At 32.7% G+C, this 27,513-nt stretch overlaps 1 protein-coding gene across 3 annotated transcripts; it reads left to right on the forward strand.

Moving 5' to 3' along the window:
- Window positions 1–113: 113 nt before the first annotated feature.
- LOC128182942 (malonyl-CoA decarboxylase, mitochondrial-like) lies at window positions 114–26,272 on the forward strand. 3 transcript variants are annotated; one of them, XM_052851722.1, is made up of 10 exons: window positions 114–254; window positions 1,865–2,008; window positions 13,434–13,574; window positions 13,750–13,890; window positions 14,177–14,329; window positions 16,311–16,475; window positions 17,181–17,316; window positions 24,018–24,176; window positions 24,825–25,055; window positions 25,431–26,272. In XM_052851722.1, the coding sequence occupies exons 1-10, from the start codon at window positions 174–176 to the stop codon at window positions 25,643–25,645; spliced, it is 1,566 nt and encodes a 521-aa protein (XP_052707682.1). In that variant the 5' UTR covers window positions 114–173; the 3' UTR covers window positions 25,646–26,272. The 3 variants fall into 3 exon arrangements, with proteins under 3 accessions (XP_052707682.1, XP_052707684.1, XP_052707683.1); XM_052851724.1 differs by lacking the exon at window positions 114–254 and adding an exon at window positions 318–502; XM_052851723.1 differs by lacking the exon at window positions 114–254 and adding an exon at window positions 319–490.
- The last annotated feature ends 1,241 nt before the right edge of the window (window positions 26,273–27,513 follow it).

The raw sequence follows: 27,513 nt of genomic DNA on the forward strand, positions 1-27,513 counted from the left end.
ATTTGGTTCATAACAAATAAAGAGCCTTTTCTTTTAAAAAAAAATGCTGTAAATTTGTGTTTTATGGGTTTTATGTGCTCTACTTTCAAAATCGAAGTACTTGTACCCGACCTAACAAACGAGTTCATGAAATAGTTCATTAGATAAACGAAAAGGAAAATAAAGACTGACACATGTATAACAAACATTTTCTTCTGTTATTTTATCGTTTTAAGATGTCTTCAGCTGTGAGGAGACTTGGTTGCATACAAAGGGTAGGGTTCAAGAGTGATAAAATAGTGAAATTCATTGACAGTTACTAAACGCCTATTTTCGTTTTCGATTTTGAACAAGTTTTTTAGAATTCATGCTTCAGTGAATTTCGTGGAAAAGCAAACCTTCCAGTTTCAGTTCTTGGAAAAAATATTTTTATTCACAAATATAACTCCGCTAGTAAATTAAAACATGTGCATTTAAAATATCATGCAAAAAGAGGCATATTTCACTGAAGGTAAGATCTTGGGTAATATTGCATAATATTGTTTACAATATCAAGTGCATCTTGGAAATTTACAACACGCGGGATGGTTTAAAATTATTCACACTGTTAATGGGTATGCGAGGACATGCAAAATGATTTTGTTAAATATTTTTCTGTGAATGTCTTTTTTCTGATGCTCGAACCTTGATTTTAACGGTATCAATTAAAATATTAATGAGCAATCTAATGTGTGAAATAATGATAGCGAATGAAAATTGCAATCTTAATACTATAGCACAACTTTGCACAATTTATAGAAAACCGTGCATTGTTGAATATTGATAAAATCATTCACAGTTTCCAAAGAAATGTTTTCTTTCGCTTTCTGGCTCTATCAGCACTGCAATTCATAATACATGCGCGGATCTAGATTTTTTTCACGGGGTGTCTGAAGGATGATTTTGCTAGCGAGTTTCAAGGCCTTTTATAACTTAACCATGCGAATTTAATAAGTTTAACCCTCTAGATCCGCGCATTTACATATGATACCCATGTACTATAGCTAAACGGCTTGCAGCTCATAAACATTTGATACTTTTATACTAAACCGGACCTTTAGGGGGCTCATTGTGCTGATATGATAATACGCCAACGAAAATTAATTGTTCAGTAAGGAACATATGTTTGCGATGTTCAGGTTTTTACTTTTTTTTTATCGGCAAATTTTCCCCAATTTAAAAAACCAAAAAAACCCAACTTTTTATCGACATTCAATTTGCAGAGATTCATTTAAAGTGAAAACATTTCTTGTTACTTGAAGATAAATCTCCTTACTAAGTTATCATTATAGTACAAAAAAATTATATAAGAAAAAGGAAATGACTTTAACGCGTAAAGTATGTAATAACCAATAAATCGAAAGAATTGAACATTTGATTGAAGTTTGAACTAGTTAACAGTTTTAAAGATTTTACCCACATGCAACAAGAATATTGCAAATATTTTTAAGAATAGTCAGGATAAACCCCTTATTGTAACCAAGTTCTCAAGGATCCCAAAGTTCACTATCCGACATCGATAACTACATAGAAATGTGCATATTTTACAATTTACATGCGAGTTTCCTTTAACACCAAATCGAATTTTGATCAACATAATCCAAATTTAGTTTTAACGGGAAAAGAGTCGTTGATGAAAACTTTATTGATTTAATATTTTTTGACAATGAGTTTTGATCTGTTCCCTAAGTGTGCATGTGTGAGTGTAGTGTCATGCATGAAATATTAGACTGAACCAGCACACATTTTTGTACGCTTTTCCGAAAAATTAAAATTAAAATCGAAAATAATAGTCATATATCACGCAACTGCTTACTAATAATTTCTCTCTCTCTCTTGTTTCCAGCATCTGTTGCCCACATCTAGGCGGCTACCAATGGTACAGCAAGCGATGAGTGCAGCCACTCGCGCAGGCGCAACGAATGAGGAATCCCTCCACTTCTTGGAAACCATTTTTTCAACCCCGGACCTGGGTGTCCTGGCGCTAGAGGTATGAATTTTAAACAGACGTTTACTTCCTTCACTCGGAGTAACCAGGACCCGTCGGAGGTTGTAAAACTTTCTTGAGTACGATCTCACACTCCAACTCAGTACGCCAAATGTACTCAAGGTATCGAGGTTATAAAACTTTTTCATACTCGTACACCGGTAGAGTACAAAACGGCGATTTCTCTGAGTAAGTTATGGAGCTTTCTCAAGGTCGTACTCAAAATATTTCATTTAAATGAAATGTATCGCTAGCATGTTAGATTGTTACATATTGTGATGTTGTTGTGTTATACGCTATATTTGACAATAATTACAGATGTACATTATCTAAATTAAAATTGAAGTGTGTACCATTTTATCAACGAATTATCTATGTTTATATGAATTTCAGAGTAAGGAAGAGTTGCAACAAAAATTTTCTAAATAACGTTTATAGATATTCTGCTTCATTAATTAATGTACATATATATGTACGTACAAATTAATTTCACGGTAATAGCTCAACTTCCTTAAAATTAAGTATTTAATAGTCAAATACGACCCATACTTTCCATGCTTTCTATCATTTAAAATCATGAAATCAACGATCTCTATTCATTGGGCGATTTAGAAGCACTTGCGGAGTCCCATCTTTGAATTTAGTGATAATGTAGGTTGGTTTTAAAAATTGCAAAGGATGGGGATACATAAAAATATAACACTTTCTATAACCTTCTTATTCATTATTATATTAATTTATATTGTATGCCACAAACCTTTGAAGGGGGAACATTTTGTAATTTTAATTTTCATAGAGCAGCTATTGTTTGTCGAAAACATTGGGATTTAAAAAATGCTTTGATATATGATTGATATTTACAATAATTTTGTACATGGTTCATTTCATTTTTCGAAATGTCAAAATCGTTAAAAATGAAACATATTCTGAAAATTAAACTAAAAGCAATGTACCATGGCAATGTAGAATCTATAGTCAAGAACCAGCAATAAGTAGTTAAAGGTATATATGTGGCGTATTTTTTCATGCTCAGAAATATTTGATTGATTTATTTATTTAAATAATTTTTATAAAGATATATCTTCACAATAAATTACGCAGTTTATATCATTCGGCTTAAAAAGATATAAAAATAAATAAATAAATAATTTTTGTAATTATTGTGGAGTCGAAAATAAATTCAGCATTTGAATAAACGCCGCCTTAAATCGGTCACGTGATACCACGCTCGGCGACGACGAGAAAGATAGATATACCGTTAAGTTTGACAGATTTGGCAAAGAACGAAAAAAGAGACAGACTGACAAGGATAGGAACAAAGGGAAGATTGTCATGGGAGACCATGTAGAATGATAGAATAGGAATTAAAGCTGAATTAAACTTAAGTTTTTATCATGAAGGTGTAGGGGTTTGGCTAGTCAAGTTCGTAAGTACTCCATGTGAAGCATGTCTTTACTTTATAAGTTATAAACCACAAGTAGAGGATTTTTTAATAAAGAATAAATAAACACTCTCAGTACATGCATCCCTCAGGTAGAGGGGATATTCACTCATTTTACCGTGTCGTTTATGCTAAAATCGTGTTTCATCTTTATTACACATAATTAGCAAGTTATATCTCTCTACATTGATGAATAGCGGAATAATAATGATTCAGGTATCATCTGATATAAGAATTATCTAATTTAAGACATTAATAACGTGATTCTATATTGTAAACAAACTGTTCTTCCATCGTGTTTTCAATACTAGGTTTTCCCGCACTCATGCGCAGGGTGAATCATGCGCAGTGGCGTTACAAATGGCAGATCACATTAATATTCATCAGGACGTGTAGCAAAGTTTAGAGACAAATAACTAAAGAAAGAACATGTTTTACGGGCCTAGAGTTTGTGAAACGTCTAATTATAAGAAGCACAATGTATATTTCGACTCAAACCGTACACTTTTGGGTACTTATGTAACCTTAAATACTAGCTGCAGAGATCTAGATGTGTTCTTTTTCTAATATAGGCAATTAGAGAACTTTTATTTTAACTTTTTAGTCGGAAGGTGGGGTTTCCCTCCCAAATCATCTAACAGTATTTGATTTTTATCTTCCAAATATCAGCCATTCTGACTACGGAACATCGCCTACTTAATGATCTTTTATATTTAAATCAAATCAAAATATCGAGAACATAAAGATGTCTAAGTAAAAGTGAAGTCAAATACTAACTACCAAAAATGGTATTAAATTATTTGGTTTAATATTTGATATATAAGGACAGTGGGTTCCGGTGACCTCATTTTCTGAAGTCTTATATTTGGTATCTTCAACAAATGTGTATGGCATTATAGGTATGATCGATGCATTTCTTCTGGTTGAATATGCAGGTAATTTACAGTTAATTAAATGAAGCATGTTTATGTAAAAATGGCACACTTTAAGTTTAATTTATTATAGCAATATTTTTTCCCTCAGTAACGACTTCGCGAAATTTATAAAGCATGCAATAAATGGACAAAGTTGACATATTTATTTTATTGATAGGAAAGTAACACGTTTAAGTTTAGTTTGGTAGGTCGGTGTAGACATCTTTAGAAATCTTTGATTTTAAACTTTTAATGGATCATTTATCTAATATAAAAAGGTTCTTTTTTTTCCAAATTCCAATGGTTTCGAGACGGAAATCTTGATACAGAGGTTTTTTTTTTCTTGAGTGCAACTTTGATGTATTGATGTACTAAAACGTAAAAAAATATATACATCGATGTGGCCATCATTTGTAGCGCGGAACAATGTTCAGAAGAAATCTTTTCATCATCTCATAACTCGCTAATTTTAAATACATAATAAATAACATATTTAAATTATAGTTATTGTATTTGCTGAAAATCGGCTACCATTTGAAACTTAATTAAACCTGGGATAAAATGTACTTGTATCAACAATAGCGTGCGGACGATCTTGGCGATATCACAAACGCCATCTACAATTGAAAAGCCTCGTTTTGTAGTTTTATTTTGAATTTGAAGCCTTTATTGACGGGTTTGAAAATCGGTGTATATTTATTAGGACGAAAGCACTTCAATTACATGTAAATGTACTATCTTGGTACATATATATATGTTTTTCAGTCAGTCTTGCGCAGAAATATTTTGAACGTGGCTTATATTTAAAAAGAGAAACACAGTTTTTACAATACTAATTTCTATTTTAAACGTATATAGAAAAACTTCAAGGATTTCTTCTGGCAATGCATTTTTTCCTACAGGAACGCAATTACCTGGAGCAGGAATGGATTTCTCTTTTATTTGCTTAAAAATTGATAAAGTGACAACCGTTTCTTTTGAATGAATAGAAGTAAACTAGATTAACGGTTAATCCACATGTTACAGTGAACTACGTTTTTACTTACCTTTATCCAATTAAATCGTAGTAGGGCGGAGTTTATGCTCGTGACTTAAATGAGAGAGAGTAGGGGGAAAAAGTTAATGAACAAATCATTAGTTATAAACTGGCAGATAAATTACATTGAATCACGTAGAATCTTTTACTAGGCGTTAACTTCAGAAAAGTTTCAGTTCACAGGTAATGTTTTCATTGACCTTTGTCCAATCAGATTTTAGTAAGGCGGAGTTAAGACATTGCCGCTCGTGACTTGAATATGAGAAGGAGAGGAGAGTAATGCAGATGAAGTTATTAGTTATTAAATGGCAAATAAAATAATTAAGGTCTATACATTACATATATATCCTATATTGGTGTAACTTCAAAGCATTTTAAAGTAAGATAGAAAAAATTCTTTGGCTGTCGACAACAGCTTTTTCATGTAATGTCACACTTGTCTGTTCTTGATTTTGAATTAGAAATAAAGGTTCTGTTCTATTCTATAGAGATGACGTAACTAACTAAAACTTTTATAGAGTCCGAGAATATAGAAAATACATGTATTTTTAAATGCGAACGACTGATTATTTATGAATTGAAATATAATGAAACGGAAAGGCAACGCAGGCGGAAGCTTAGTGGAAAAAATAAAATAATGGTGGATTAAGGTTAAGAATTTTTCACACCGAGTGACCATTTTACATTTATGTAACTATAAAGTGTATTAAAGTAATACGGTGAAAATATCTTAAGGCGTCGACAACAGTGTCTAACTGGGGATTACGTAACTAACCAAAACAAATTTCCTGGAGTCCGTAAATACGGGCAATAAACATTTAGAAATGCAAAAGAATAATGATTGATGAATTTAATTATGATAAATTGGACAAACAACGCAGGCGGTAGGTTTGTGGAAAAAAAAAATAGAACATTGGCGGACAAATTCGTTCTGAGGTAAATATGTTTCACACCAAGTAACCATAAAGAAAGATTTAATGTGAGTCACATATTTACCAACGTGACTACGACCTTTATTTAATTCCGGGAAGATTCAGCATAACTTGATTAGATTATTGATACTTGTATTTAAAAGCAGTCTGAGAAATTCGTATTCGTACAATCTTGGATGATTTGACCATACTCTCATCCCAATTAGTATATACATGTACATAGACCTTGTGGAGGTTCTTTATCGTGCCAGTGCCTACCCACATATTCCTCGATTTATATTGTTCGCAACCCGGTAAAACGGTAAAACCAACGTTTTTACTATGAGTTTACCAGCAAAATTACGACCCGTGTTTAATTCGGGAAGTATTTCGCATACTTTGATTAGAATGTTGAATTAGAATTAATTCAAAGCTACTCGAGAGCGGTTTCTCGAATAGTTCAACCTATAGATGTACATGTATACACAGACTAGTCTTCGTTGTCTCCGACCAAGTCAAATACTTCAAAGTTACATCAGTATAGGTTAAAATGGACCTTAACTTATTTGCTAGTCTGTCTGTCTGTCTGTCTGTCTCTCTCTCTCTCTCTCTCTCTCTCTCTCTCAGGCGGTTATGTCTCACATCTACGATCTGTTTGGACAATGGTAAATCAAAACATTACGTTAAAACATTACGTTAACACATATTAAAAGCTTCTACAGTCGTGTACGCAGTTCTTTCTAGTCTCGATAGTTTTATCTTATAATAATCACAAAAATAATATCATCAAAAGATTAGTCGACTGTTGAATCGTCGCTCGATCATCGAACGTTAAGGCACAGTCTGATTTTTACGGTCGGCCAATTACATTGTAACCACATGGACATTGTTCCAATTTGTTAACGAAAAACGTCTGAAGCATGGCGTTGTCCGCCTGGCAGCCGTTTTAAGGCGGTAAAATGTTTAACGTAACTCGTATACGGTCGGTCGACCATCAGCCGATTTGTCAAAATCGCCCGATAGACCAGTCGACCATCGGTCGATTTTCGGTCGTCAATCGGTGTCTGCCAGCCGACATTTAAGAAAATAACAAATAGTTAAATGTCGACCGACCGACAACAGACATTATAATTACAAACTGTCTGTCGATGGTCAGACGAAGATCGAGGGTTGCCTGACGGATTATTTAACGGCTGCTTCAGCAGGAGAAATCGGCCACCGACGCAGAAAAAGTTATAACTTGGCCCGACGAACACAAGATTAGTCGGCCGACGCAAAATGAGGTGGAGACAGTCCAAGACAACGGCTGATGAACCGCCGACTGTCGACCGAAAAATCCCATTTTGCCTTAAGGTGCCTCACTACACACCTTGAATTAGTTTCTCAAATCAGCAGAAAATTTCTTGATTATGATAGCTAGCATGATGGATAAGAAGTATATATGTCAAATAGGCGAAAAAATGTGCAATTTTAGATAAAAAATGATATTTTCAAAAATTTCATTCAGTAAACATGAACAAAAGGCCCAGGCGGATTCGAACTCATGACCTGCGGTTCACAAGCCTGATACTTTAATCACTGAGCTATTACAATATACATCTGAATCGATTGATACAAACAGCTGAACAAAACATTTAAATCGCCATCTTGTGACGTAGTGTCTTAAAAAGTATAAGTCTCTGTGTAGTGAAGTCCCTTAAGACCGTCGGCTCTTGATCGTTTGTTGAAATGTGTGATATCGGATTTATTGTTGATTCATATTTGCGAGCATTTTGTGAACCCGACACCTGTTTTATGATTTCAGAGAAAAAAAAAAACCCGGCTGATCAAAGCCATGCTTCTCCGAACTGCGACTTCTTTTCCGCGAAACGGGAATATTAATTTTATTCTCCCGCGTATTTCTCTCAGCGCCAATAAAATATATGAATTTATCGATTTTCTTCTGAATAACGGTCGTCTTTCCTGGTAAAGGGATTACGTAATATATGTGTAACAATATCCTCCTAATGTACATATGCCTTAGCATCAGTGTTTATATATAGAGACAAAATGTTGACGCTGATAGTATCAAAGGTATGTAATAATGGTGAATATGCGTGTGTTATTAAAGGACATTTTACAAATAGCTAAGTATTACAAATAAAATTTAATTATAGAAAAGATCTATTCTTTAATTTTTTGGGTTAAAAAATTACGTATTTAATAGTGTGTATTTTTAAAAGAAGCAAACGAAAAGTAGCTGAATACGAGTATTGATGTAACAAATTTTTTGTTAAAAAACCCAAAACATTTGTTTTGATATATGAAAACTTGGTCTATATGAAAAAATAAAAGTAAACGAATAAAAACAGAGACAATATTGACGCATTGATTGTTTACAAATATACAACAGTTAAATAAGAGCCATATGTGGTGTGCGGATAAAAACTCGGCTAATTTTCCCATTGTCATTACATCATCATTACGACTCGATCTCTACAGAGAATTTATAAAAAAAACAAACAAACAAACAACGATATATAAAATAGTTAAGTATTATGGTGGAATACGTCACTTTGAATGTCGGATTATATAGTATCGGAACGATACATGAGTTTTATAAAGTGGGTCCGTAAACAAGGGGTAACTGCTGCAGAGGTCCTTGTATGATATTTTTTTTTGATTTGAAGTGAGATAAAATCACATGCGTAATGTGTGTCTATTTTAGGAATACAAAACATAGTGTGCAGGGTTCTTTTTTTAGTATTTACTTATCGTATCGGGAATTGGCTGGTTTATATTGTGTATTGAAAAGAAAAATAGTATTAATAGCTGGCATTGACGTAGGGAGAGCTCAGAATATCACTTTTCTGGGTATTAAAGCTATTCATAGAAGACATGCAAGAACTGATAACGGCTATATCCGAATAAAATACAGTTGATTTTCTTTCAGTATAGCATCAATAAAGTTATAAATATATATAGTATATGTTCCAAAACATATCATGAAACTATGAAATCATAAATATAGGGTGTCAATAATTCCTAGTACTAGTGCAACTTTTATATAAATAAACCATATCACAGATGCTAGTATACACGCGCGTAAATAGTTCAATGAATTTGGGCCGTATGAATATACATGCAGATCACGTAGTGACAATTTCAAACAGATGTATACACGCATAAAGCCATCTAAAGGTCCGTGATACATTCTCGGAAAACCGTTTTAACAAAAAATAAGGTCGTTAGCATTTACCTATGTGTTAATCAGCTGCGTGTAAACTCTCGTGAGTATTTAACATGCTAATTGATCCCAAGTCAACAAACTGGATCTGTTAAAACAGACTGTTGATAATTAGTAGCTGCAATTGTGTAGCCCTCTCCCTGTTTTCTGAGAGGCTCTCCAGATTACGTAAGATCATAAAAACTCGGAGAGGGCTACATTACTGCAGCTAATAATTAGATAACTACAGTCAATGCATTTCAGAAAGGTTTCGTGCAGGTTTTCGCAAAATTCAAGCAATCACTAAATGACTGCATGTACACACGGGATTGCTCAGAGATTATGAGATGACTTGATGTTGTAAATCTTCGAAAATTGAAATATTGATTTAGTTTTATTTCATTTGAACATATTTTATTGTATATATACATTGTGACAAATATGTTTCAATTAAAACACATCATTTTAATTTAGGAATACCTGTTTAAGATTTGAACCAAATGAATATGTTTAAACAAATCACGTTATGTATTATTGTCCTTATTCTTGCATTTTTATGAATACGAAGAGCTGAACTGATAATTTTCAGAATACATGTAGTACATCAGAGTAATCAGCGCTGTATATCACACACACTCACACAGGCTGGATAGTCAACACATTAACCATCAAATCTAACTTAAAATTTCAGAAACTATTCTTGTAGGTACAATCTGATATTTTGTAAAGAAAAATTCCAAATAATTTAACTTAAAAATTTGATTTTTTTGGTGCATCTTTCTACAGAGCTCTAATTTTAATGAAGAGTATTTTTGTCTAAAATAGCAACAGCGCTAGCCGCCCCGCCCTCTTAATTTAGGTCCTCATTTAAACATTTTGTTAATTGTATACAACGTTCTATTCTAAATTTGAACGTAATTTTTACCAAAACAGTTTCCAAGATCTTGGATGATTATTTCTTAACACCTTTAATTGGTACATCTACAAGTGTTAGGACTTTTTTTTTATTTATTTGTGTATTTAATTTTCAGTATTAACAATATAAATGTCGTAGTGTTTAGATTTCAAGACAAAGATCATTGCTTTTCACCATCTACCATCCTGGTTTTATCAAAATCGCTAAAGGACATTACATAAAGTTAAAACATCGTCACAATCCACAGCTTCCTCTTCGTTAGTCAGACACTTGGCTAGCAACGATGACCACGGCTTATGGTTATGTGTACGATTAGCTTCTATCTGATATCAGAGAGAGAGAGAGAGAGAGAGAGAGAGAGAGAGAGAGAGAGAGAGTATCAAACAATCACAACTAATATTTTAAGAATATTATGATTGTCAACCACATCCTGATAGAAATGTCAAGGACAGGGATAATTATATTCAATGATTTCCTCGAATCCATTTCATGCATGGTGTAAGAATTCGTTTAATGCATGATGAAAATTTAGCAGGAATATGGCATTGAGGTGTTTAAGATATGTATGAAAGTAACAATTTTAATGTCGCATGTTATATAAATCAATGACTTGGGTTTTAAGGAGGCTGAGTCATCAGACCTTAAATTTTAAGCATGTTCTTTTTTTTAAGCTATAAAGTTTAATTTAGTAAAGAAAACGTTGAATTATTATTAAAGCACTCTCCTATATGTTTTTACAGAGCTCTTCTGTTTAAGGAGATAAATATAGCAACATAAAAAAAATGGCCACGCCTATCCAGACCTCCTTAGAGTATCAGTATTTGTAATAAATTGGAAAAAAAAAACCTGTTAATACTTCAGTAAGTTCTTTAAAAATTAAATAAGTTTTCAGAAATTTCTCACAGATCAAGAACCAGGACTGTGTTTTACGTATTAAGAACTTTTGAGCCAGTCGTAAACATTTTTCATATCTACAAATCTCAATGCGTAAAGTTAACAAAACCATGTATTTCAAATATACGTAATTGTTACTGTAAGTTCATCAAACATTTTGTGGTATAAAGAATGAGAATTCTTTAATTGCTCGTAAGTTATTTTGCAAAATTGTTTGTTTGGCCTTTTATCTTATTTCTTCGCAAAATAAAGAGTGTTCGAATTCCTGCATCATATATTAATTCTACTCGTACATATCTATTTTACAGTGATAAACAAACTACGTGGATACTTAATATAATTGTTAAAAGGAAATAACATATTTACAGAGTTTAGTAAGGACTAGAGTTCAATAAGGCACTATATTTTGTGGCGGATGGTTTTCAAGAAAAAAATAAACATTAATAACTCAGTAATTATACTGTTAATTACAGTAGCTTCCTAATTTTCAGTGCAGACCAAACTTGCAGATAGTTCGTGAATATACATATTTGAACAGTCACTTCAAATGAAGCTCAAAATGCAAACACGAGACCCTCTGCCATGTCAATCTAAGGGTTATGGCACTCAGGTGACCGTCAAGGCATGTGGGCCTCTTGTTTAATATTTCTATCGACATATTTTGGCATATTTAGCAAGTCAAGAAAACATTAACTCCAGCATTTGCCTAAAATTAGCTTATTTCATGCCACATTTAATATTTTTGAAATGTGACCACTCTTTTTTATACTTTTACATAAAACGTAAGATTTATGTCTACTTTTCCCTAAAATTTGCTTATTTCATGCCATTTTGATGAAATTTTGAAATGTGATCTCTACTTTTTTCTATTTCATATGAATCATTAGATTTTTATCTACCAGTATTTATATTCAAAGTTTTGGAAAGATGGAATTACTAACATTTTTTTTTTATTTGCGGTATAATTTGATAACTCCAACATTTTATAAAAATCTTAATATATGCTATTGTATTTATTATTTACTGACGTTTGAAGTCACTAGTAAAGCAAGACTTTTTAAAACTTTGACTTAAATAGTACTTTGATATATATACTTCATGTGTTCAACTTCTTACTGTATAAAAAAAAATAATTACATAATAGTTTAAACTATACACATTTGTTTGCTTTTTCCAAGTAATCAAATCCATGCCAAATTTTAGCAATAATTTTAGTAATTTTAGGTAAAATATCATTTCTGTTTGGGGCTTCATATTAAAAAAAAAGTGGCATGTGACATGGGTCACAAATAAAATAAATGAACATTTCAAGTCCCCAAATTAATATCTAAATGGTGTTTGGATGATTGACATTACTTGTATTTTAGGCGCCAACCTCCTTAATTTTTTGACATATATTTGATAATGGTTTGTTTATTTACGTAGAAATTACGTAGACAATATATATTATTGTCGTTTTGTTTTCTTGATATTTAACGATTGTGCATGTATTATGAAATATACGGTATATTATATTTTTGCACCAAATTACAAAGTCATCTCTTTGAGAATTGTTAAACAGCGTGAACAATTGCGTTTGTTTTATTTGAGAATATCAGCTATTATCACGAATTAACGAGTTATGTAAGGTATCGTCCAAAAACAATACTCCATTATTTGTTAAGGCACGATTGCTTCCTTGAAGTTTACAGCTAAATTATTTTTTCACTAAAAACTTCTATAAACTTTCATAGAATGTTAACATACAATGTGAAACTCTGGGACATGCTTGAGAGATAAAGCCAACATTCTGTAACTATCTACATTTATCAATGGTTTTTTTTTATACAATTGATCAGAACCTGTCAAACCTGATGTGAAAATTTTTAAGATACGTTTTTATGTGGTTATCCGCTGATTAGATTGATTTGTAATACGTTGGTGATCGATTGATTTGACTGGATTGAATTGGAACTTTATTACAGTCCAAAATGCAGAATACCATATTGTAAACTTAGTTGAATGAACTGGAATTATACATTTTTATTTAGTTATTACTTATTACCATTTTTTACAGTCCAAATTATAGAATACGTTGTTGTTTACTGATTTGGGTTTTACTTTTACCTCAGTCCAAGTGCAGACGTTTCTGCGACCATTACACTAGCATCGCTCCCGAGGACAGACTCAGGTTCCTGACCACTCTGTCCAAACAATATGGGGTTAACCAGGAAGCTGTCGTACAGGTGGCTAGAAGTGTTGTCAGTGCCCAGGTAAGAAATCACCATGGTAAAATTGGTAATTCTGCGGAAATCTCTGCTAAACCAACGCTGAAATTACATAATTGATAGTTCTGTTTATTACATTAATTGTTGGTTAGATTTTTTAAAAACGGTTTCAATTACAGGTAAATGCAGGTTTTTTTGTATATAAGGTTTTTTATTCCAGGAAAAAGGGGAAACGCTTTTGCTGATGACGGAAGAACGCTTACGTCACACGTTAATACCGCAGTATCAGCAGCTCTTCAGCAAGATTGGTCGACTTGAAGGAGGAGTCAAATTCTTGGTCGATATGCGTGCAGATATTCTGGTAAGGATTTTTTCATTTCCTTTCAATTTATCTTACGCCAAAAGATACACAGAAATAGCAATGCAATAATTTTTTTTAATCTTAAAAACACGATTTTGAACTTTCTAGAAGAAAAGTAATTGAAAAAGAATTTGGTGGTTTGCATGCATGTAAAAAAAAATCATAGTTTACGAGTTAATCTCTAGTGGAAATATTGATTAAAAATATTGGGGAGACAAAACTAAGAAAAATTCTCAGAAATTATAAGGACTGGAAAAAAAGAAAAGAATTTAATTTTTATTTCCAGACACACCTTCCAGGGGTACAGAGTGAGGAGTACAAAGCGCACATGCGCATCCTTCAGCAGACGATCCGAGATCTACTGGCCCTCTGGTTCTCTGTTGGCTTCCTCCATCTCCAGAGAATCACGTGGCAAAGTCCGTGTGACATGGTCCAAAAGGTGAAAATATAAAAAACCAAAAAAAATTGTATATAGCTTTATATAAGAAAAATGTCTGATGAAAGTTAAAAACCGAGATACATGTATTTCACACATCTATTTTCGAGTGTTTGGTTTTTATGTGTTTATAAAATAGTAGTTCATCAAAAGGAAATATATCTAAGCTATGAAAATGAAATCCTTATTTTTCAATTTGTGCTTAAAAAGGTACCGACATGTTAAAAATTAAACGTATTTTATTTTTATTATAAACACCGCATTTAAATAAATATTGCATTTTGCACTTTCCTTAATGTACCTGCTTTTACCGTGGAATGGGCCACTTGTAAAAGTAAAATTGTCAATTTCTAGCTACAATACTTTTTATATCTTAAAATACATGTATTATGTATAACTACATCAATAATTCAACAGATTGTAAGATTTTTTTCGATGATAAGATGTAAATGAAGTAACAATCTCATACCTCATTTTGAGTTTTATTTAACGCGCAAAGTCCTCGGGGAAAGATGATTTTTCTTGGAAGAATAAATCTCCATATTTCCCTCACCCTCTTGCAATATATTTAAAATATTACAATTCTTTATATCTTTAAGCTTTACAGCTTATCAGTATAACTTATGTATAACATGAGTTGGTAATGTATTTACAGGAGAACTTGTGCACGTACAAATAATAACAAATACTGCTATATATACAGGCTGAGGAAACAAAACAAAAGACTAACAATTATGTAATACAGTTGCCTCTTAATAGCATACTTTTGGAGATGAATTTGCCAAGATTACAGAGATCCCTAGAGAAATGTAGACCAATCAAAGCTCAAACAACTTCCCTCGAGTTGAAGCAATTAACAAAGTTTTCGATGAACATAGCATTATTAATATAGAGATATAGATATGTGTTTCGTGGAATAGTTTCTGCAGGTAGCTATAGTTCATAAAATCATACCTTACAGCTTAAATGTTTAATAACTGCTCTATATTCCAATTTTTAATGTTAATTTTGATCAAATCTATATATATATAAAAAATTCAACCAGATGGTTTCCATCAGAATATATTAGATAAAATGAATTGAACCGTAAAATACCAACATCTACCAACGCTGGTGAAGTTATCCAGTAAAAATGATCGGGTTACTAGTAGGACGCAGAGCAAAAATCTAATTCACCTTGTACATTAAAATCAGAATTGTGGAAACAAGCGACGGTCTTTTGTTGTGGTTTCTATGATTTTCGTTTCACAGAACGTATGCAGTTTTCCAAGATTTGGTTAAATTATGTTTTGCGAAAACCACGAAGGACACTGTTTAGATCTTGAAAATCATTATTTATTTTCTTTGATCTTGAACATCTCATCACAATCTTAACTTACACCTGGATTTCTGGGTGTTGCGATTACAGATTTATTACAATCATATATAACTTAGACCTGTTTAGCTTTGTGTTGTGGTGACAGATTTATTACAATCATAACTTAGACCTCTATTGCTGTTTGTTGTTATTACATATTAATTACAATCATAACTTATTATAGCTGGGTTGTGATTACAGATTCATCCTAATCATAACTTAGGCCTGTATAGCTGTGTATTGTGATTACAGATTTATTACAATCATAACTTAGGCCTGTGTAGCTGTGTACTGTGACTACAGATTTATTACAATCATTACTTAGACTTTTATAGCTATGTGTTGCGATTACAGAATTATTACAATCATAACTTAGGCCTCTATAACTGTGTGTTGCGATTTCAGATTTATTATAACTTAGACTTTTATAGTTGTGTTGCGATTACAGATTTATTACAACAATAACTTAGACTTTTAAAGCTGTGTTGCGATTACAGATTTAATCACAATCTTAACTTAGACCTCTATAGCTGTGTGTTGCAATTACAGATTTATCACAATCTTAACTTAGACCTATTGCGGTTACAGATTTATTACAATCTTAACTTAGACCTATTGCGATTGCAGATTTCTCAGTACGAGGCGGTACACCCTATCCGTGACATGACTGACCTGAAGCGCCGTGTTGGGTCGTATCGTCGATGCTTCGTCTTCACCCACGGGAGTATGCCGGGGGAGCCAGTGGTCGTTCTACACACAGCACTCACGGGATCCATCTCCAGCAGTATCCATGTAAGGGCCCGACCTTTCATCATTACATATACTACATGTAGCATATGGGATGGAAAATACCCCAATCTTGTCAAAATTAGTCTCGTCATTCGCCTCTCCTGATACGTTAATATACAATGTATATAGCCACAGGCACCTGACGTTATACATTTTTGTCATAATGAAAATAAATATACTGTACCTAATATTAGGAATAGGGTTTTTATTTTCATTATGACAAAATTTATAAGGTCGTGTGCCTGTGTACATAACGTATCTTACATGTAGATTCATGATTTTAATGCAAGTACGATTACAAGAAAAAAAGCTAATAAATAGACACAGAGTACAGCCATTTATCAATGCATATAAAGCTGTTTTTAAGATATGTTATAATTCTTTTTCCCTATCTAACCTCTTTCACTGAAAACTTGGTTGGATATATATCTTCTATTTTTCCCTGAAATTATGTGAAGCTAATTTATATCAATGCATACCCATATCTTATCGACGATCAACATCACATTTCTAGGAAATTAATGAATTAATTCATGTTCTATCTACATGCAACACCTCTGTAAACTATGAAAGACTACTATGCGCATCATGCTTAGGGCGGTATTTATTTGTTTTTTGTTTATTTGGGGGAGGGGGTCGATGAATAAGGAGCTCAGTTGTTTAAATTTGCAAAGTCGACCGTATTGATTGGTAAATTTTTTTTTTCAGTCAATTTTAAAAACACCTACATTCTCTGGAAGACGACCAGAAACCGATTCTTCCAGCGATGGAGATGTAGAGGAAAAAGAGGAACTCTCCAAAATATCGGCAGCCATCTTCTACTCTATTACATCAACTCAAAAAGGTAAGATGGCGAAATTTCCTCTCTTCCTGTTATTTACTTTTTATTTTAAAAAAAAATACTGTAAATTCCTTATATTACGCGAGTACTTAATTCCGCGATCCCGCTGGTTTGTACGAAATCGCGAGAATATAAAATCGCGAACGTTGAACTTTTCTCCTTATTTCTTATAGTTTTCAACACTCGGAAAATAATGGCGAGATTTTAAAATCCGCGAAGGATGCTTCTCGCGATTTTACGGGGATATTAATTCCTCGCGTTTAATTAGGAATTTACAGTAGTGGTTTGTGAAAAAAAGTTCAAGAGTAGATTTTTTTTAATACGACATTCTTATGAGGTATAAGATCATTACTTCATTTACATCTTATCATCGAAAAAAATCTTACAGGCAGAAAATAGTATACAAGTAAATATTTAAAGATGGACACAGAAATAGTTCGTCGAAGGAATGAAAAAGTAGAAACTGACATATAACAAACCACGGAAATTTATCCCCAACGCTTGATGAATGAGAATGAAGATGAATTAAGTATAACTCAGATTGTGGTTCAAAACGCCATGTTTGGTAGCAAAGGTGCGCGTTAATATACATGTACAGGAAATTTCGATTTGAAATGACATTGAAAAAAAACATTAGGCCTAAGAAAAAAAAACGGCTGTGCAGGTTTCAAATATTTTTGTTAAATATTTTAAGCATATTCAAATTAACAAATGCACCTAACATAAAAAAAAGCATTTCCTGCTTTTTAACTTATTTCGACTCTACTTCTGCTATCTGTTGTGTTCTGTCGTCTTATAACGGTATTCTTAATTTCTGAAATATAATTATGAATAGCGTGACAAAGGGGGGTTATCAAAGCTAAAAAGAATGACGTCCATGTAATTACTAAAGCAAATACACAGGGTGCGCCTTGAAATGATAAAACAACGTATTTACTAAAGCGCACATACTAGTAACCCATGACTCGGTCATTTTACTCGATTACTTCACCAGCGTTGGTAGTTTTTGGTATTTTACGATCTAGATTATTTCAATTATTATATTCTGATGGAAACCATCTGATTGGTTATTATTTTTTTAGATTTGTTATATATAGCATTAAATATTGGGATTTTAAAAGCTTTCAATAGAACAGTTACTAAACATTCCTGGAGGACAAGATGTCACGAAATGTCTGCACGAATTATTCCACGAAACACATAACTATTTTTCTCAGATTGTCGCAAAAAGACACAAACTCCATCATTTTCTCACCAGAGGTCGTGCTTCACGCGCTTCGCTTACACCGGTGTCAACGCCCGATGTTCCCGTTTTTGACTTCAAATTGAAATATTGCTGTCGCTCAAGTTAAGATCGGGTTTTTTCTTAAAATAACGGGATAAAATTGTAAACGTTTTGCAATAGGTTTAATGTCTAATTTATATACAATAAATCGTCGTTTATTTTTGAAATGCATTATTATTATTTAACAGCCGAATATAATACAACCACAACATTTTTAAGACTAAATTATGTGTTACTGTCCTTTTTTTTTATTTTTAAGTAAAGATTGATAAAATCTGTCGCAATGTGTTAGCAATAACAAGCGTTACAAAACTTGCCCTTCGATAAGAATTAAGCTAAAATGATCTTATATGGATCAAGTTTCACCGGAATACATTTATTTTGGTAGTCATTTAAGTATACGATCCGTTTATACTATATGGCATTTGCATTGTTCAAAAACTCGGCTTCTATTCTATTTTTTTACCAACAGCAGCATTTTTAAAAGGTCGCGACATTTTATTTGAAGTTTATATATTGTTTATATTCCATTATCGATCAAATAATATGAATATGATTGTTTTTTGACAATGCACAATGGAGTACAAGATTTGAATATATGATGTAACATGAACTATTTATTAAATAAATATATAATCGCAACATTTATTTAGTTTACTTTTTCCCGCTATTTTATTTAAACATGGATACAGAATAACTTATCAACAAAAATAATAAGTTTAAATGAATAAAACATAACATTATTAAAACTATGTTTGATATAAAAGAAAAATATACAAAATATATACAAGTACATGTAGAATAATATATCAAATTATATATAAAATATGTGCAGGTAGCATAAAATGCTGTAACAACAAACTGCAAGCCTTTACTTTACGGGGCTGGGGTGGTGTTTAAAAGAATATCAGAGGCAAGTAAAGTGACTATATCCGAGGAATTTTAAGGTCACCTGAGTCACTCAGGTGACCTATTGCAATTGGTCTTCGTCCGTCGTCGTGCGTCGTGTGTCGTGCGTTAAAAATTTTACATTTTTATCTTCTTCTTGAAAACTACTTGGCCAATCGTTACCATTTTTTGGTGTGAAGCATCTCTATGGTAAGAAGAATAAAAAAAATCAAAAATTGTGAAATTCATGGCTCTACCACCCCTGGGGTGCCACGGGCAGGGCCAAATATGCAAAAAAAGCCAAATTTTCAAAAATCTTCTTCTCTACTGCCACGCATGTGGGGAAAAAACTGGTTGCATGGTTATGATGTCCATGAAGCCCTCTACCAAAATTGTGAAATTAATGGCCCCTGGGTCAGGGGTTCTGGCTCTAGGGTGGGGCCAATATGGCCAAATAGTAAAAATGTATTAAATCTTAGAAAATCTTCTTCTCAACTACCATATATATTTTTTAAAAACTAAATGCATGATTATGATGTCCATGAGGCCCTCTATCAAAATTGTGAAATTCATGACCCCTTGGTCAGGGGTTAAGGCTCTAGGGTGGGGGCCAATATGGCCAAATAGTAAAAAAAAAATGTATTAAATCTTAGAAAATCTTCTTCTGTACTCCCATATATATTTGTTAAAAACTAAATGGATGGTTATGATGTCCATGAAGCCCTCTACCTTAATTGTTAAATTCATGACCCCTCGGTCAAGGGTTCAGGCTCTAGGGTGGGGCCAATATGGCCAAATATTAAAATGTATTAAATCTTAGAAAATCTTCTTCTCTACTCCCATATATATTTGTTAAAAACTAAATGCATGGTTATGATGTCCATGAGGCCCTCTATCGACCCCTTTGTTTGGTGTTCAAGCTCTAGGGTTAAAAAATCTTCTTCTCTACTCCCACATATGTGAGCAAAAAACTGAATACATGGTTATGATGTCCATGAGGGCCTCTACTAAAATTGTGAAATTCATGACCCCGTTTGTTAGGTGTTCAGGCTCTAGGGTGGGGATAATATGGCCATTTAGTAAAAATGTTTTAAATCTTAAAAAATCTTCTTCTCTACTCCCACACATGTGGGCAAAAAACTGAATACATGGTTATGATATCCACAATCTCCTTTACCTAAATTGTGAAATTCATGGCCCCTGGGTCAGGGGTTCAGGACATGGGGGGAGGCAATATGGCAATATAGTGTTAATGCATATAATTTTTAAAAATCTTCTCTATTCTTGCACATCTGTTTTAAAAAAACTGACTAATAATTATGTTTACCAGGAAGCTCTCTACTGAAATTTTAATTTTCATGTCCCCTCATGGATGGGTTTTGACTCTAGGGCAGGGCCAAAATGGATGTATAGATGTTAATGCATATAACGTTAAAAAATTATCTTCTTTACTCCTACACACCTGAAAGGAAAAATGAATTCATGATTTTGTAGACCAGATCTTTTAGTTTTTCACCAAAATTATAGGTTTCACAGTTCTTTTTGAAATGTGGTCGTCATTACAAATTTATAATTGTTCTACTCCAGTATGAAACCTACCGAAATTAATTACATATGTAGATGCATATATGAGACTCCATGACAAGTTTGTGTATGGGATATTTGCTACTCAGGTGACCGTTAAGGCCAATTGGCCTCTTGTTTATTCAAATATTTGAACAGTATATGTTCGAATTTAAAATTAATCAGTCCAAAACAAGCGCAATTTTTAGTACACCGTAAATTGCAACTTTTTAACACATACGAAAATCTAGCTCCCAGGTCGTCCATCCGAATTTTCTCATAATGTGGGCTACAGACCTGCTGCTAAACTACATTAAGTAATGTTTATCGAAAATCTTCGTTTACTCCTTCAGCTTGAGGAAAGTTGTGCGACTCTTGATTGGTCCATATTCATTAATTTTACTGCATGGGATGAGGGATACATAAAGATTTATCACCCCCTAAAAAAAACATTTCGCGCGTTAAATAGAATTACAGTGAACAATATAGAAGCTATTAATTAATAGTAAATAACTCCAGAAAAGTTTCAACGTAATGTTTTGACAGACCATTGTCCAATCAGATCGTAATGGGCGGTTATTAAGACATTACATGTACCGCAGAGAGAGAGAGAGGTTAAACTTAAGGTCCATTTTAACCTATACTGATGTAACTTCGATGTATTTGTCTTTTGCCGGTGACAACGAAGACTAGATTTATAGTATGTATACATGTAAGGATGACGGAAGATTGTACCGATTTTCTGAACTTTTAAACTTGTCAACATTTTAATCAAAATATGTCGAATACTCCCCGAATTAAACATGAATTGTAATTTTGCTGGTTTTAAGGCATAGTAAAAACGTTGGTTTTAGCAGGTTGCGAACAATCGAAATTGAAGGGTGTGTGGGTAGGCGCTGGCACGATAAAGAACTTCCAAAAGGTCTAAGTATATACGCATTGGGATGAAAGTATGGCCAAAACATTCATGATTGTACGAATTTCTCAGACTGCTTGTAAGTACAAGTATCAGTATTCTAATCAAATTATGCCGAATTCGAATTTCCGGAATTAAACATAGGTCGTAATTTTTCTAATAGACACGTTTATATAGTGTGTGACTTACATAAAAACTTTCTTCATGGTTACGTGGTGTGAAACATCTTTACCTCAGAACGAATTTGTCCGCCAATGTTCTATTTTTTGCCCCAGAAACCTACCGCCTGCGTTGTCTTTCCAATTTATCATAACCAAATTCATCAATCATTATTCTTTTGCATTTCTAAATGTTTATTGCCCGTATTTACGGACTCCAGGAAATGTTTTAACTCCGCCCTAGTCAAAGGTTACGTTTTCTTTTTTTTCTTTTTCTTTCTTTTGGAGTTTATGCTTATTAAAATATTTTACGTAGTTCACTGTAATATAATAAGGTATAAAATCATTACTTCATATACATCCTATTATAGAAAAAATCTGTTGAATTATTGATATAATTCCATATAATATGTTAAGATATAACAAGTATTGTAACTGCAAATTTTGGCAATGTTACCTTCATTCATAATGATTAATGATATCAAGTACAGACCCATCCCACTGCAAAATTCAGGGCAGCTACACTAAGGAAAATGCAAAAAGTTTCTGCAACATTCATTTAAATTTAGTGTTTATAATCAAAAGAAAATACATTTAACTTTTAACATATAAGCACACTTTTAACACGAATTGAAAAATGTGGATTTAATCTTCTAAGACTAGATTTATTTTCTTCTTATGAAACTACTAGTTTATAGAATGCATAAAAATCGAACACTCGAAAATAAAGCTGTGAAATACTTGTATCTCGATTTTTAAGTTTCATGCGACATCTCTCCTATATATAGCTATTATACAGTTGTTTTTAATTAACATGTAAGGCAGGAAATAGTATAAAAATTGATAATTAATAATTGGAAAAATAGCCGAAGAAATAAGTTGAAACAGACATGTTGAAACCACGGAAATTCATCCCCAACGAATATTTATGAATTAGAATAATTCAGACAGTGGTTCAAAATTCCATCGTAGCAAATGTGCAAGTTGATGTATCACTGTACAGGGAATTTCGATTTCAAAAGACATTATAAGTTAAAAAGAATCATTATGCTGAAGAAAAAAAATGTTGTGTGGTTTTCTAATATTTTTTTCTTCATTATTTTAAGCAGATTCAAATATATAAATGTGTTTTATTAAGAGTAGAATTTATCAATTTTAACGTAACTATAAACTTTATAGTTAAGTTTAAAGGAGCATGGTCACGATTTTGTTCAAATTTCATTTTTCTACTTTTAGTGTTTATAATGCTTTAGAAATGCATTTGTAATGACCAACCAAAATTTGATTGTCAGTTATAGAGTTATAAGCAAGATACAGAGCTCTCAATTCTTTGTCATGTAAACAAGACTCGTACCCTGATTTTGTTTACATTGGTTAAATATACCGGTAAACGTTCTTTTTCAAGCTGATTTCTCTCTGTTCTAATTCGTTTTAAGCATAAATAAATAGTATCTAGCGTTTATCACATTTAATTTGAGTCTAAAACTGGAATTTTCACTTCTACCTTCAAAACGTAAACTTACTGAAGCATTGTAAACATTGAAAACGGAAAAAAATAGTTTTTGTACAAAATCGTGACCATGTCTCTTTAAATTGATAAATTTAAATTTTTAATGTAACAAATGCACCCAACATAAATTAAAAAAAAATTCCTGCTCGTTTAACTCATTTCTGCTCTGCTGTCTGTTGTGTTCTTTCATCTTATAACGGTATTCTTAATTTCTGAAATATAATTATGAATAGCGTGACAAAGTTGGATTATCAATGGCTAAAAAAGGGTGACGTCTATATAATTACTGGGGATACGCCTCAATAGGGTAAGCCACGTATTTACGAAAAAAACGCAAATTTGTGACAAGCTTGACATGACAGCGTTAATCAATTGGTTTTTCAGGACTTCAAGGGGTAGACCTAGGGAATTACCTCATCAAGACGGTAGTCAAAGAGCTGCAGAATGAATTCAGTGGAATTACTCAGTTTTCCAGTCTGTCTCCTATCCCGGGGTTTAAAACCTGGCTAATTATCGAAATCAACAAAGCACTGAACTTAAAAGGTAAAACATAGTGGCCATTGTGTATACATGTATTTTGTCACCCAATCAGTCTATTTTCATGGATGTAATATTTTATTTATGTTCATAAAACCTAAAATTTATAATCACCACCACAGCTAAGGGTTTCAAACCTTATAAATAATCTATTTTTATTTATTTTTTCTTCGAAATTGGAAAAAAGGAAATAATTTGCCGATATTACCGGTAATTTGTCATCGGTAATGATGAATGATAATAAACTTCCCAATATTAATCATGTATATTAAATAGTCTCACCGGACATTTTTGATACGATGGAAGGAGATAATCGTTAACAATATAAATGACAAAAAATATTACAATAAAGACCCAAGTGTAAGTCAACCTCCATTAAAGTTGAAAAAACTTTTCTGGATATTTCTGGCGTGGTAAATATACATATATTAGACTCTTCCTTATATTGTTGACATGGGGTGTACATGTAATTAAACTTCTCCAAATAAAGGCAATGTTTTGTTTTGATATTTGTGGGGGGTTTTCTTTTTAAAAAGTGATCAACTTAACAGGCCATTTCAAAATTATTTTACTTTCCTTACTATGATTCTTTTCGTGTGTTTATCGATTATACAATTTTTAATACACTCTAATTATATATTTATTTACCGGTAGATATTGGCGAACATTCGGAAGAGCTTCTTTTATTGAGTGAAATTGAAGAGCTAAAGAATTTTCTGGGTATCAGCGAAGAAAGTGTTCTAAAAACTGTCAAAGACTTGATTCAGACTCACGCATGGATACAGAATGAACAGATATGTGACGTCATCAAAAAGCCATTGATGAGGCTCTGCGCGCGGTACTTGCACAGAGAGAAACGCCGGGGATTCGCGCTTAATCCTGTTGGTATGTAAAACAATGTTAGTACAAATGTAGAATTTATGCACTTAACTAAAATAAAGCACCGAAGTTCACAAAACTTTGTATCAAAGCCATGTTAAACTTAGGAGGATATATTGAACATCTTATTTCATGCTATAAAGGAGCGACGAAAGGTGGAACATCTCTAAAAGGGGAAATCTTTTATTGATAAAACATGTTTTTATTTCCCGGTTTTTGTGTCGTTTGTATTAAAATGCATTGTAAATGGCAGTGATTTTTTTTCATTCCTTTGTTAATAAGGATCCTTAAAACACTTATATTTTTCTTAACATTGAGAATATTATATCACTTTACAGTAAGTAAGTGCCACTTTAATTTGATTTTGACATACACTTGTAGCAAATTTTCACCTCGGTAACGGTGCAGTACTATGGCGACTGAATTGGAAGGCGGATATGTCCATACGTGGAATTAACCAGTCGTGTGGCATGATGGTCAACTACCGCTACTATCTGGAGAGTACGGAGGAAAACAGCCGGAAGTACTTAGAGAATCAGGTCATCCAAACCACCCCGGATTTCCTCAGTATACTAGCAGTAGAACACGCGGTGTAAATTTATGCTATTTTCTATTATTTTCAAATTTTATTTTGATTTTGTTTTAATGATAAAACTACAGAACAGGAAGTTCTACCGATGTTTCATTAGTATTTGAGCATTATGTGATGTACATGTGTTTTGTGTGACTTCTGGTCCAATCTTGTTAAATCTTGATTGTTAGATTGAATGGCTGTAAGTGCTCTAATATATGTCAATGTAAATATACATGGTGCTTTCTTCTGTGTATCCATTTGTTGACATTGATGTATGTATATGTTAAAGCTATGCTTTTGTTGCTCATAGATAACAAATCTTCAAAAATATTACTGATGAAAGTCATATTTGTATATTTGACTCATTTGTTGTTAATTTATCTTCTGTACAGCAATAGTGTTTTCCTATACGAGAGTACTGAGATTGGTAATTCATAACCACTCGGTTTCTCATTTTGTTATTCAGGTAAATTCATTAGTATGGGAGATAATTACTTCGTCTGATTTTTTGATAATATATCATTTTACGTGTATGTGATAATACCATAGGTTCGTCAGCTTCATAAATGTAAATGAAAGTTCATATTATAATGTTTGTGTTGCATGTGTACATTGATTATACATGTAAATAATAAAATGAATAACCAGTTGATTGCATATTATATTCATATAACCTTATTCTTTTATATCTATTGGCTTTGGATGTTATAGCTTTTATATCAAACCAGCGACAGAAGCTATTTCCCAAGAGTTTGCCTCAGTTTTGAATAAAACTTATATTCAGTGAACATGCCCGGATCCAGAAAAACATTTTTAAAGGGGGGGGGGGGGGCTTCGAGGTATATTTAAGTTTTTTGGAGGGGAGGACAAGGCAAGGCAAGTCCGAGGCATATTTTTGGTAATTTTACTATGCATATTCACGAAATTAAAAAAAAAATGATTTTTTAGGGGGGAGAGACCCCCCCCCCCTCGATCCTCCCTCTAGCTCCGTGCATGACCGAGTCGTCTTAAAAGTGACTGAAAGGTAACGAAAAGGTAATTTAATAGCATTTAAACATTTTTGTTACGTAATCATTTGTTCTTTTTTGCTTTCATACAAGAGATAATACTTCTAAATTTAAAAATCAAAAAAAAAAATAAATAAATAAAAGTCCAATAAATTACCTGTTGTTGTCCATTAAGTAAACTGTACATTTCTCAAAAATAATGGACAGAGACAGGTAATTTTGGAAACAAGAATAAAGGCATCATATTTGCTAGTTCAGAAAAAAAAAATTAACACATTGAGAATGAGACAGGTGATAGCATGATACAGATATATATATATATATATATATATATATATATATATATATATATACTCCATGTTTCAAGAATCAAAATAATCCACTTTATCATAATAAGAATGTGTAACTAAAAATCACATCAGATATGATCAGGACGTAGACTAAAACAACGTACACCGCACATTATCTTCACATATCTAGAAGGTAAAGTTATTTAAAGTAATTCTCGATCGTCCGGACTTCATTCCTTCTGGAAAAAATAATAAATTTTGAAAAAAAAACTTGATCGTCAACCACCTCTTCGCCCCTAGAAAAAATTCTGCATCTTAGTTATTCATTCTTACTTTATTTCCTCCTTAAGGAGATAATGAAGATACATGTTATAAATTCTCAGAATTCATCAAATAATAAGGAAAAGGTGAGAAGAAATATACAGGATTGTATATTGCATTTTTGTTCAAAAAAGGTCGTCAGAACTGTAAGTTATGATCTTGCACTGCGCTTGAACGGAGGGCTCTAAAGTATTGGGCAGCACACGAACGCCCTAAACGAAAATTGGCCAGGTAAAAGGACGCATGGAAGGACTTGTCCAGCGGAATGGGTG

Source organism: Crassostrea angulata, chromosome 5 (genome assembly GCF_025612915.1).
Source record: "Crassostrea angulata isolate pt1a10 chromosome 5, ASM2561291v2, whole genome shotgun sequence".
Classification (NCBI taxonomy): domain Eukaryota; kingdom Metazoa; phylum Mollusca; class Bivalvia; order Ostreida; family Ostreidae; genus Magallana; species Magallana angulata.

Bases quoted from the DNA above. Each gene is read 5' to 3' on its own strand.
- LOC128182942 (XM_052851722.1), top strand. From the start codon at position 174: ATGTATAACAAACATTTTCTTCTGTTATTTTATCGTTTTAAGATGTCT. The intron at 255-1,864 runs GTAGGGTTCAAG...TCTTGTTTCCAG, and splicing joins GACTTGGTTGCATACAAAGG to CATCTGTTGCCCACATCTAG. The intron at 14,330-16,310 runs GTGAAAATATAA...TTGCGATTGCAG, and splicing joins CGTGTGACATGGTCCAAAAG to ATTTCTCAGTACGAGGCGGT.